Source organism: Penicillium soppii, assembly GCF_028829465.1.
Source record: "Penicillium soppii strain IBT 18220 chromosome Unknown utg000007l, whole genome shotgun sequence".
NCBI lineage: Eukaryota > Fungi > Ascomycota > Eurotiomycetes > Eurotiales > Aspergillaceae > Penicillium > Penicillium soppii.
In genome coordinates, this window is record NW_026643237.1 from 3494212 (window position 1) to 3505821 (window position 11610).

Below are 11610 nucleotides of genomic sequence, written 5' to 3' on the forward strand. Positions count from 1 at the left end.
GGTCATACCGTCAGGTTATATAAGATCTGATATAGAAGAAAGAATAATAAGGAGAGTTATCATCAGATTATAATCATCATGAAATTAAGGAATTGTGAGAGGTGTTCTTGTGTTACGTACGCGTCCTACCCAATGGTCGCAAGCGGATCTGACACGAGAGGGGTCTTGGCACTGATAGGGGGTTAGGGGGGGAACTGTTACTAGTGGGCTCACTTAGAGTGGCCACTAGTGCACTCCCAGGGCTATTCTTATTCACGGATAAACTAATTTACAGTGTAAGATCGGTACGGAGCACATAATATACAATCTTGATGAAAATTATCCTTATTTTTTTTCTCAAGGAGATTTCGTTAATTACACATATCCGGCCTCTTCAAATAGACTACCCCGAACTTGTACCACCGCCGACAACTCTAGAATGAACTCATATAGGATCACCACATTCGTCAATACATGACCAAGAGTTGCGACCGGAGCATCTTTAGTATCCTCCGAGGGCGGTGTTTCCTCCGAGGACTGCGGATCAGCGGAAGCAGGCGGGAACGGTGTGGCAAGTCGCTGACGAAGAGCCTCGGCGGCGAAGCTCCGGGCGTTTGAGGATCCGCGCGAGGCATTCGGAGGAATAGATTGGTTGTTCCGGTCCAACCTAGTTATCTCGGACGAATTGGCGGGGTACGGAGAGCGACCACGGGAGGCTGGTGTAGAGGTATCCGGGGAGCCGGGGAATGATGAGCGCGAGCGGTCCGTTGAGGGCAAGGGAGGCACTGAGGGCTCTCGCGATCGATTTGGTGTTTGTGGATGTTCATCTTGGTGGAGGAGCTCGCGCCGAGCTGCGACAAGGACATCGAAGTCCGGTAGTTCACGCTGCCACTGTCGGACCTGGTCCACGAGCCTTTGCAACGCTGCAGTCAAAGTGGGAGCAGCTGTCGCGGGCCAAGTCGGTGCCTGGTAAGCTTGACGGACGGGGTCAACCTGTTCACCTGTCTCTGATGACGGTGTGTCATATTGATTGGGGTCAACCAACACCCATCCGTCTAGAGAAAAAAGATGTGATGACGCCAGGCTCATCAACACGCCCGTTAGCGCCAAGTTGACAATGACACTGTTTGTGAAGAAAGAGCCGAGGCAGTCGAAGAGGGCTTGTACAATGGGATCGTCTTGCTGGATTGCAAGAGGTAGGTGTAGCGTCTCCTCATCTTCCTCCATCGAAGACACAGGCAGACACAGTCGAGATTCTAGCACGCAAGTTGCATCTGCAATATAGTTGTCGTACGACTCGTTCAGCGTGGGATCATCGACCAGGGAGGTTCCCATAGCCATAAGCTGCTCGAGTTCGGCATTCAAGGCGCCAACCGGACGCTGCTGTGCGGGCTGGGAAGAAATCGTGTGGATCAGCGCCCTTGCAAAGGGATGATGTCTTTGAAGAACAGTCGTTAAGAGACGTAGTGTAGCTAGCACGGTTTGACGGTTCGAGGACTGGAGTCCCAATAGGGCGAGGTCGCGTAGATTGAACAGCGATGGAGATGGTTGGGCTGCTTCGGAAGCCAACGCAGCCAGCACATTGAGCGACTTTCGTCGGCTCGCTGACATGTCCATTTGCTCTTCGGGCCTAGGAGTCGATGCCAGTAAGAAATGCAGAATTCGATGGACCAATTCGCCTTGATCGATTGAGTCGAGAATTCGGCACATGTATGTCAGCACCGCTGCTGTTGATCCACCAGCAACATCTGATGATTCTAACAAAGAAGGATATCTGGACATGTAAGTGGTAATTCCGCGGAGGGGTTGACCATACACACAATAATTGTTCTAAAAACAGCACCTGGAAATGATCCAGTAAAGTGTCATTCACTTCGACAGACTTGCAATGGTCGATGGTATCTTGCCAAAATAGCAGATATGACATGAAGGCTTCCATTGCCTGGCCCAAGGTCGGTTGCAACGCCGTCTCTTGCTCGGCATGGTCGGATAGCACGACAATATGGGGGACATTCTCATCAGGGGTGTATGACAAGCTTGTTTCGATTAGCATGCCGCCTTGAGTTTTTCTAGCAATCAAAACTTACTGTCCCAACTGACTGTATAATGCCCCAAGTCCGGTGGCCATGAGCGTGGCCAGGTCACTCTCAATCAACCATTTCTCCAGATTCTTTGACCGCGATGCGGTCTCGATAAGGTAAAGCAACCCGGTCCGCGCAAAGTCGCCAGCACGCCCCTCGCTGTGGACATAGTCGACTAGCAAATAGAACAGAGGAAAATCATCCTTCCTCGTAGCACCGGCGAACTCGGTCCCAATCGGGGCTTGGGATTCGCTGTCCTGGGCAATTGGTGTTGTTCGAGGCACGAACCACGCAGGCAAGATGACGGGCTGGAGACGAATATTGTTGGCGATGCCGAAGAGCAGTTCAACGAGTCGACCTTCGATCTCGTCCGAGGTCTTCTCGGCACGACGGACCAAGTCGACCAACGCACGGGCAAACAATCGGTTATCCACGACACCGTCGACCTCCGCGTCGATCAGCGTATTAAAGAAAACAGTGGCTGATTTAAGAACGCCATCATCATGGAATGACAGAGCGAGCTTGGTGACTGTAACAAAGACCTGAGAGGATGCTGCATAGACGACACAGGGGTGCGGTGCGGGTCCGCGGGATTCTTCGCTCAGGATGGAGTTGAGGCGTTCAATGTACGCCCGCGCGTGTGCTACGGATTGTTCGCCGGAGGGGGTGTTGGTTGAGCGCCATATTTGCTATCCGTCGGTCAGTTGAAGCCTCGTGGGAGTTTCGAGGAATGTCGGTACCTGGAGAGCATTGCAGGCGCGCTTAAATGCCGTGAGTCGTTCTGTAGGGGAGGTGGCCTTGGACTTGTTGGGCAGTGCGCGTGAGCCGCCGATAAGACGAGACCACTGGATTATATTAGTAGATTATAATGCAGAAAGTAAGGAGCACATACAAAGTCCATTCTCTAACAGCATGGTCTTAAGGCGAGAGGGACGGGGTCGAGGATTGGGGGTGGAGACGTTGTTTATCGCGCTGATCTCCGTGTTTTTAGCGGGACGATGCATGTGTACAAGGTGCAAAGTGTAAAATGTGAAATGTACAAACTTTACATAATTAACTAACTAGAACTTTTTGTAGTTGTATTTTATCATCTCTTTTGGTCCCCCTTTGAAATTGGCTTACCACCTTGAAACTACATGGAAATGTACTCCGGACTAAGCTCTGTATCAACCAACCCTACTCTCTTTAGCTGCTATATCGATAGTCTGAGGCCTATTTACAGTATGACTGTCCAACTCCAAAGTTGAACCAAAAAATTAACTGGATGCTTTAACCCAGCTCGTGTTTCATTGAACAAAAAAGACCAGCATGGATAGCTTAGGGTCTCGAAGCAAAGGTTGAAGATATTCAAAGTGAATGCGCTCCCAGATCTACCTCCCACCGTGTAACGCCCGAATATAAAGCAGAAAAAAAAGAAAGCCCCTCCAATCTATGCGCCTGATCCCGGTCCGGGATCCCGATCCCATCTAGCACGTCGTCACATAATTTTCAAGGCGTCTTAATCACTCTCTTCCTTTGTTCGCCGGCCTCCACGCTTTCGGCGACCTTCATTTTGATCACTTCCGTCATCTTCGTTTTTCCGACCGGCCGGTTGATCGGGAACCTTGGAGATGATATCGGCGAGGAAATCCAGCACCTCATCCTTGGCGACTGCCTGTTTCAGGTGTGAAGCGGTGACGCGTTTTGAGTTGCGATCCTTGGCTTCTTGTGCTGCCTTTGTGACGAGAGAGATCATGAAAAGTTCCAGGGCCTTGGCTATATACATTGTCAGTGTGCGTGTCCTTTTTTTTTTTTTTTGTTTTTGCGCGTGAACCGAGATTCGCGACAAGAAGTGCGGAATTAGGCAAATACATACACACAGCAATGGGGGTCACTTGAGCGACTTTACCCACGTCCTCGTCAGCCTGCATGATACGCTTAATGCGCGCGACAGGAAACTTGGTTTTGACTTCGATCCCCGCTGTAGAAATTTCCATCTTGGGCGCGTCGGCAATGTGTGCAATGGGTTCGGGAATATGTTGTACAGGTAACGGTTCATGTACAGGTGCATAGATAGGTTCGTGAATGGGTTGAATAGCTTCGGGCATGGGGTCGTCATAAATTGGTTGAGAGTCGGATTGAGCGATACGCGATGAACGACGAGCCATATCTTCAAAATGTTGATATGGTGGGACGTACTGTTGCGATATGCGAGAATGAGGATAGGCGTTAAAGAACGGAGAAGTAGTAGGTTGAGATAAAGAAGAGAAATCGGGAGATTGAGGTCTATAGTTCTCTGTCATATTTTTTTTGGTTTAAATAATATAATATAAAAAAATAAATGTAGTGCACAACTAGTGGCCCAAGCTCCGTTTTGGAGAAAAGAAAAAAAAAATAAAAACGAAACGGAAGAACTTGTCCCCTCTTTTATGTTCTTTCGTGTGTTATGGAAAACCAACTCTTGACGTATTCAATTTGAACTTATGGTTTCAGACATTACCAAACATTTCCATTCTTACCACCCTGAATTAGCACTATTCTCAATGTTGTAACATACCCCATACAATGACAGGGGGAGGATCTCAGTATTTTTCAGTTGCCCTTTTCTCTTTTCGTTCGCTTTTCTTGTTCTTTGCTTTCTTTTCTTCCCTTTAACCTCCACTTACTTTCCTGTTCGAGTTCTTTAATATCTAATACACTCCTCTGCCCTCTCTATACTTGCTCACTTTCTTTGTTAAAATATTTAAATAGGTGAATATTCTTTTCTTTTTTATTCTCCGTAGATTTTCCATAAGCGCCCGATGACGACAAAACCAAACGTTGAGTTGAAGCAGATGAAACCAAAAACAAAAGGTATCGCTGCTCTTCTGTGAACGCCCAAATAACTTGATCTAATCCGAGGGTTTATTTATGAAAAAAAAACAACAACAAGAAAAACAACAACAATACAAATTCAATCTGGTAGTCAAATTTCATCTTGGAATTCCTTGTCCTTTAAATAATTTCCCTTCTCCCACGGCTAAAAGAGAACTGCCTAAGTGCTTCTTTTTTATCTCCTCACGTCATCTCTGACCATGTAACTTCGGCACAATAGTTTATCCGATCAAGTTTCACAACTTCGCGACTTCGGACAATGTCATTGACAGGCGCGTGATCTCGTCGAGGGTCTAATTTTACTTCAGCCATGGCGGTGGCCGATGTCCCCGGTCTTATGGACATTGCCAGGTGTGTACTGGCATGCCAAGCGCATGCCGATCAAAATCCTGTTGCTTCAACATGCTAACCCGCATTCAAGCACCCTAGCCCAGGATGAGATTCCCTTCAAACTCCGATGCGCCATCTGTAACAATCTCGCTGTGAATGCCTTCCGTCTTCCTTGCTGTGACCAATCCATCTGCGAATCATGTATGTTGATATGGACACCTTCACTCAACCATTACGCCGAACCCCGTCTAATTTCCTCTCCAGGCCAAACTTCTCTTTCCGACACATGTCCCGTCTGCACTCATACTCCGGTCTCTCCTGATCTCTGCAAACCCAACAAGGCTCTTCGTACGACTCTCAAGGCCTTCCTACGTACCGAGGAGAAGAAGCGGGAGAAGGACCGCCAGTCTGCTGCAACTCCCAATGACACACCTGCGGTAACCACCGCACCGGCCGTATTGGTATCGCAGAATGGGGACCCCACACCTGCTGGGGATGCGAAAGTGCCACCCCTTGCGGAGTCTACAGAATCAAAGCGTGAAGTGCCGGAAGTTGACGCTCCAGCAGTAGACTTTGCAGTCCCCCATACAGCCGAGAGTGCTCCAGAGTCAAATTTCTCAAATACCGCTGATGCAGTTGCTACCGCGGACGCCGGTGACCAGCCAGTTCAGGTAAGAATTCATGACTATCAAAACTCTACCCATTTGCAGGTTGCAATATACTAACCCAGTATATAGCCCGGGGCAAATGGGATTGAACCCAACAACACCGAAACTACTCTTGAGGCCGCGGCCGAAAATCTCGCTGAGCCGCCTGTGAATGGGGAATCCACGCCAGGTCAGGATCCTTCCAATGGACCCATTTCCAACACGGCCCCCAACGCGAGCGGCAATTTCCCTCCAATGGGCTGGAACGGAAACACCACAGCTACAAACCCTTACATGGCTGGCATGTTCAACTTCCCGAACTCGATGGGTGGGTCAATCAAACGTGTCTCCTTGTACAAGCACTAATCCTTTTTGTTATTCTCCAGTAATGCCCATGGGGATGGACCCGATGGCAAATCAGGGGATGCTCGGTGACTACGGAATGAACATGACTGGTATGGGCATGAATTCTGGGATGAACTACAACGGAAACATGTATGGATCTCTAGGTTGGGATGCTTCCCAGAACAATATGTGGCAAGGCGGCCAAGATAATTTCAATCCAAATGCTTTCGCAAATGGCACGGGCCCTCCTTACGGGAGAGCATTTGGCGGGTCTAATATGTCTGCTTACCCTTCTTCCGACTATCAGTCTGGTTACTACGGACAAGGGTATGGTCGTGGTGGCTTCCGGGGCCGTGGCCGGGGTCAATATCATGGTCCCGGTCGGGGCGGCTTTGGTCCCATGAATGGTCATTACCGCGCTAAGTCGGCATATTCTAACCAAAATCCCAATCCTGTGGCTGAAGGAGCCAATCCCGTCAATGCTCAAGGTAACTCAACAAATTTTCCAGAATCAAATGAAAATGGGATGTCGGGTGATCACCCAGGCACGGACAACCAATTACAAGGAATCCCTACTATTGACAGTCTTCAGCCTGTATCATCCGTGAGTAATGGAGCATCTCCGTATTATATTCCTGGTCCAGGAGTGGAAGGCGCCCCAGCTGCTCCTCGTGCGATGAGGCAAGGACTACCCAACACCAGTGTTTTCCGACAGCGCGGTTTCCAAATTCAGGGTCGAGTCAATAATCAAGGGTAGGGGTTTCCTTTGTTTCTTCTTTTCTTTTGCTTTGTCTTAGCAGAAATTTTAACAGCGAACAGTGAACAACCCGATGCTGCAAATATCAAAGGGCATACCCAATCGAGATCGAGATCGAGATCACCATCGCATCATATTTCTCGTCCCTGTTCACCTTCTGTCCGCGGTACCGACGACGGCCGAGACAGTCAACGTGAAATAGAACCAAAACGCATGGATCGAGTTGACGAGGTACAATCCGATGCCCGTCGCACCCCCTCTCCATCTAGAACATCCTCTCGTCGGTCCTCACGCCGCAGGCATCAAGACATTGATTGGGACAGAGACCGCAAAGACACCCATCGCTCACAACGCTCCCGTCGTCACCGCAGCCACAGCCGCGGCTCAAGTCGAACCGGGGAATCCCGTCCCTCTGGTCGCTTGAATGCGATCCCAGAGAATAATTCCAATGGACGAGCCAAAATACCCTCAGAGGCCCCAGAGTCTCGCGATCTCGCCAGTCGAATCAGTAGCAGTCGCCGTTCCGACAAAGACCGAGGTAGTCGACGTGAAGAGGATCGATCCCGAGGCCAAGATAGAGATACCCGCCGCCGCGATCGTGATCGTGACCGCGACGGCCGTGATCGCGGTCGCGACACCGACCGTGAGCGTCGCCGCGACGACCGCGACAGGGATCGACACGCAGAGCGTGATCGAGACCGTCGAGACCGTCCAAGAGAGCGCGAACGAGACCGTAAGCGCTCCCGTCGCGACCGATCCCCTTCTGCCAATGGCAGCGACCACCCAAATGCCCGACGTGTGAAGCGCGTCGAGGACCGCAGTCGCGGCCAGTCAAACGGGACTTCGACCAAGAAGTCAGAGCCCGAGAAAGACCCCTACACTCTCGAACGCGAGGCGCGCAACAAGGAGCGTCTGGAGCGTGAAAAGCAGCACCGCGAGAAGGCCAAGTCTGGCGGCCGCCGTGATAGCCGGCAGGACCGTGTGGTGGCGGGTCGTCGCATCAATTACAAGTATGAGGATGAACTTTAGCCTTCTTGGCTTTTTCTGGCTTTTTGCGCACCAAAAAACATTGGAACGGCGTCTCGGATGGTTTGCTTTCTAACATTCATGCATGTTGTTACTTTGTTCCAAGGTTGAGCGGGCTTCGACCTTGCTCAGCAGTAGATATGGGAATCTTGTACGCTATTTGAGGCTTTGGTAAGCATAGAAAGACAAGTGGAATTTCATCCAATAAAATTGAATTTGTCTTTGGCTTTGTCCTTTCTCCTTGGGAAACAACAATGTAGTAGTAGCAGATACAGTGCCTAGGTGAGTTGCTTCATTGACTGAGAATTTGGAAGGGTCAAGTTATGTACTACCTTGGCTGCAAATTGATTTCGTGACAACACATGCGAGTGCGTTCTTAGTCTTGTTGTATCATCTTGCATAAAGCTCGTGTTCCCTTGTCAACTTGGTTGAAGGTAGATGAGCCCTCCCGGTCTACAGATGTAGTATATATCCTTCTGGGAACCGCAATGAAAGAGTCAAACCGGCAAGACTGGTCTGCTCAAGGATTTTCGAAATCCAATGATATGTATGTAATATATCAAGTCTGATTCCGAGTTTTGAGTGTTCCGAGATCTTGCTACAAAACTAACAATAGAAAGTTGGCACTACCACTGCATATATATCTCATGGAGGCTACACTGCCCGACACAGAACTACACAAATTGAGTCCGGACGCTCAAATGGACTTGGTATCCCAATTTTGATTCCAATGGGCCAATGTATTGACAATTCCGCTAAAAAGAAACAAAAAGACTTATCCACACACTGCACCTCATTTACTTCAAACACCATATGATCCAAGCCAAAGCACGATCTGCGTGAATGTACGTATGTAATATTTGATCAAACAATGACCATCTCCAAAAACACTAAATAATGTGAAAGTATTTATTTCAGCTTACTCTTCAATGCCTCGATTTCGGCGGTCAAAGTTTGCATTTGCTGGGCCTGTTCGGCGATCGTCTTGGTCTGCTCGGCGATCAGGTTTTTAATCTCTTCAATGTCATTCAGGGGGACAGAGGTGGAAGGCGTGGGAGTCTCGGTGACGGGGGATGGGACGTTAGAGGACTGCGGCAGTTAGTAGGTGGTATCATACGAGCCGAAAAATGGCAAGCTTACAGAGATAGTGGGTTGAGGCTTTGTCTCAACCTCCTTCGGCCTCAATGGGCTGCTAACTCGAGGAGAAGAAGACTCGGCCGCGGCGGCAGAGCGAACGGGGCGTTCAACTGGCTTGGAAACCTCCTCGAAACTGGAGTCGTCATCGTCAGAGACGTTGCCTTCTTCTTCACCATCGGCGAACTTGTCCACCATGGAGGCCATCGAAGCGCCTTGGTCCTTCATAGATGGAGGTGGACGTGCGGCAACAGGGGTCGATTCCCGGGCAGGCTCCGAGGCCTTGGGCGAAGCGGGCTCAGGAGTCTTCTTGGGGAGCTCAGTAGCCTTGGATGCCTCAGTGGGCTTAGGTGATGCGGCAGGCGTTGGCTCAGGGGAATCCATGGAGCCAGTTGGCTTTTCCTCAACCCCTGAAACCTCCTTGATGCCCTCACCATCGAACAGGCTGGCCATGGAGATCTTGGGAGGGATTGCCTCCTTGCCACCCAGCCATTCGGAGCAAGACATTGCGGGGGTCACACCGATGGTGGGCAGGTAAATATCGTCTTGGAAGTTCTCGGAGCGGCGGGGGACGATAAACGAGACGGGTTCGATATACTGATCGTTGACAGTCTTGTAGGCGCGGGCAACTTCGTTTTCGTGCATGTTCACACCACGCTTGGGCATGAACGCAACACCTCGCTGCGGGTCGGCAGACTTGTGTTCGGAGAGGAACTCGAACTTGTCGTTTTCAAGCTCGAAGTAGCGGATGTTGCCATCACTGTTGAATGTCAGAGGTTAAGAAGCATTTTAAAGGGGGTTTATCATGAATGCTTACCCGCGTCCAGCCAAGTACAAGCAGTTGGTACCATCGTCCCAGAATGGCATGCACACGCCAGAAATGGAATCCAATGTCTTAAAACCATTGATGGGTTCCCGTACTGCACGAATATCCCAGAGGGCCAGTTGACGGTCGCTCATCTTGGAGAAACCGGTGGTGGCAATGCGATCACGCTCTCCCAACCAGACAGCGCGGCTGTTTTTGGCACCGGTGTGACCATTGGTCTCGTGGGCAGGACGTTCCTGACGCACATCCCAGATACGGAGCTTCTTGTCACGCGAGGTGGTGACCATCAAAGAGCCGTTGGCACTCCACGATTGGGATTGGACAATGTCACCAATGTTTAGCGTGAGCTTCGGCTTGCCAGCTTCAATATCCCAGATCTTTACAGTATAATCGCCCGAGGCCGTTGCCAGCACGTTTTCTGCCGCGGGGTTGAAGAGCACGTGGCCGATTTTCCTGCAGGAGGGGTAAGCATGAGGCGATAAGGATTTCGGTGATCAATGTTTCTTACTTGGGATGACCGCTCAGCTTGCCAACAGGCGCAAGGTCCTTGATTTCCTCGGAATCGACCTCGGGTCGGACGGTGAAGTTCTCCGGAACCCGCCAGAGCAAGACCTAGAATTGATCAGTCGCAATACAGATACCGGGTGTTTGTCGCAATGTACCTTGCCGTCATCAGATCCAGAGGCAATTAGATCATCGTTGAAAGGGTTCCTGTAGTGGTGTTAGAGGGTCCGGGTGTGTCGTCAACTTCAAATGCTTACCAGTCGGTGTCCAGAACAACAGCAGTGTGACCCCTACACAAGGGAATGCGCTCAGGAAGCTTGCCGCGTTCTTCAAGAGGAATAATCGCAAAGGCTCCACCACCGCCTGCTTCCCAATTGACTGCGATGTGCTTCGGGTTGACCTAGATGCGCCGTGAGACTGGGTTCGCCGTGAAACGTCAGGGGTGGCGCGTCCAGCAAAAACGAACCTTGAGGAGGTTGGTGTCCCAGGCATTGCGCGAGACTCGAAGGTTATCGTAACATTGATCCTGAACAGAAAGTAAATATAGGCTAGGGGTATATAAGTGGTAACCGGGTTTACCTTTCTCGTCGAACGCCCGAAGACGTGGCCTGTAACATGTTAGCGGTATGCGCAGTTTCTATCTATAGATAAAACTCACGATATTTAGAGGAACGAACAAAACGCCCGGACATGATTACCAGGTTTTCAAAGAAATAAGTAGATCGAACGGAATGGGGGAGAACAGGAGTTGGTAAAAGAGACGTTGGAGAAGCTCAACTACGGGCCATTGGGGCCGGTGTTTCGGGAATCCGAGTGGAGGCAATGCGCCCCACGAAACGGTGGACTCGGGTGCTTTTTTTAGTAGTTGGGAATGTATTGTAGGAAGAGATTGTTGTAACATGAAGATTTTCACTTTTTTTATTTTACTTCATCTAATCAATATTTTGATATTCAGAATTGAAGCCTTTCATGTTCAAGATGTACAGGTCACGTGACCAACAATCAAGAGTGAGGCGGTACAGTAGTAATTGTATGCCTTAGTGCCTCAGGCCAAACGGCGATGCTCCTAGTTAGGACTAGCCCCATACCAATGCGTGTGATATGCTTACTCATTGTTTACCTCCCAAG

General features: G+C 49.9%; 4 protein-coding genes across 4 annotated transcripts; 1 reads left to right on the plus strand and 3 right to left on the minus strand.

The window, feature by feature from the left end:
- Positions 1 to 354: 354 nt before the first annotated feature.
- Positions 355 to 2961, minus strand: N7529_010581 (uncharacterized protein; the record flags this gene model as incomplete). The annotated part of the gene is made up of 5 exons (XM_057246108.1): positions 355 to 1753; positions 1800 to 2015; positions 2067 to 2749; positions 2801 to 2905; positions 2953 to 2961. The coding sequence occupies 5 exons, from the start codon at positions 2959 to 2961 to the stop codon at positions 355 to 357; spliced, it is 2412 nt and encodes an 803-aa protein (XP_057094371.1).
- Positions 2962 to 3558: 597 nt separating this feature from the next.
- Positions 3559 to 4342, minus strand: nctA (negative cofactor 2 transcription regulator complex subunit BUR6; the record flags this gene model as incomplete). The annotated part of the gene is made up of 2 exons (XM_057246109.1): positions 3559 to 3815; positions 3916 to 4342. The coding sequence occupies 2 exons, from the start codon at positions 4340 to 4342 to the stop codon at positions 3559 to 3561; spliced, it is 684 nt and encodes a 227-aa protein (XP_057094372.1).
- Positions 4343 to 5223: 881 nt separating this feature from the next.
- Positions 5224 to 8021, plus strand: N7529_010583 (RING finger protein; the record flags this gene model as incomplete). Its single annotated transcript, XM_057246110.1, has 6 exons — positions 5224 to 5264; positions 5335 to 5444; positions 5508 to 5914; positions 5981 to 6218; positions 6277 to 6988; positions 7055 to 8021. 6 exons carry the CDS (start codon positions 5224 to 5226, stop codon positions 8019 to 8021), a joined length of 2475 nt encoding a protein of 824 aa, XP_057094373.1.
- A 906-nt stretch (positions 8022 to 8927) lies between these two features.
- Positions 8928 to 11174, minus strand: N7529_010584 (coronin; the record flags this gene model as incomplete). The annotated part of the gene is made up of 9 exons (XM_057246111.1): positions 8928 to 9107; positions 9159 to 9912; positions 9970 to 10431; positions 10487 to 10590; positions 10641 to 10689; positions 10740 to 10882; positions 10949 to 11008; positions 11062 to 11090; positions 11141 to 11174. The coding sequence occupies 9 exons, from the start codon at positions 11172 to 11174 to the stop codon at positions 8928 to 8930; spliced, it is 1815 nt and encodes a 604-aa protein (XP_057094374.1).
- Between the last annotated feature and the right edge of the window lie 436 nt (positions 11175 to 11610).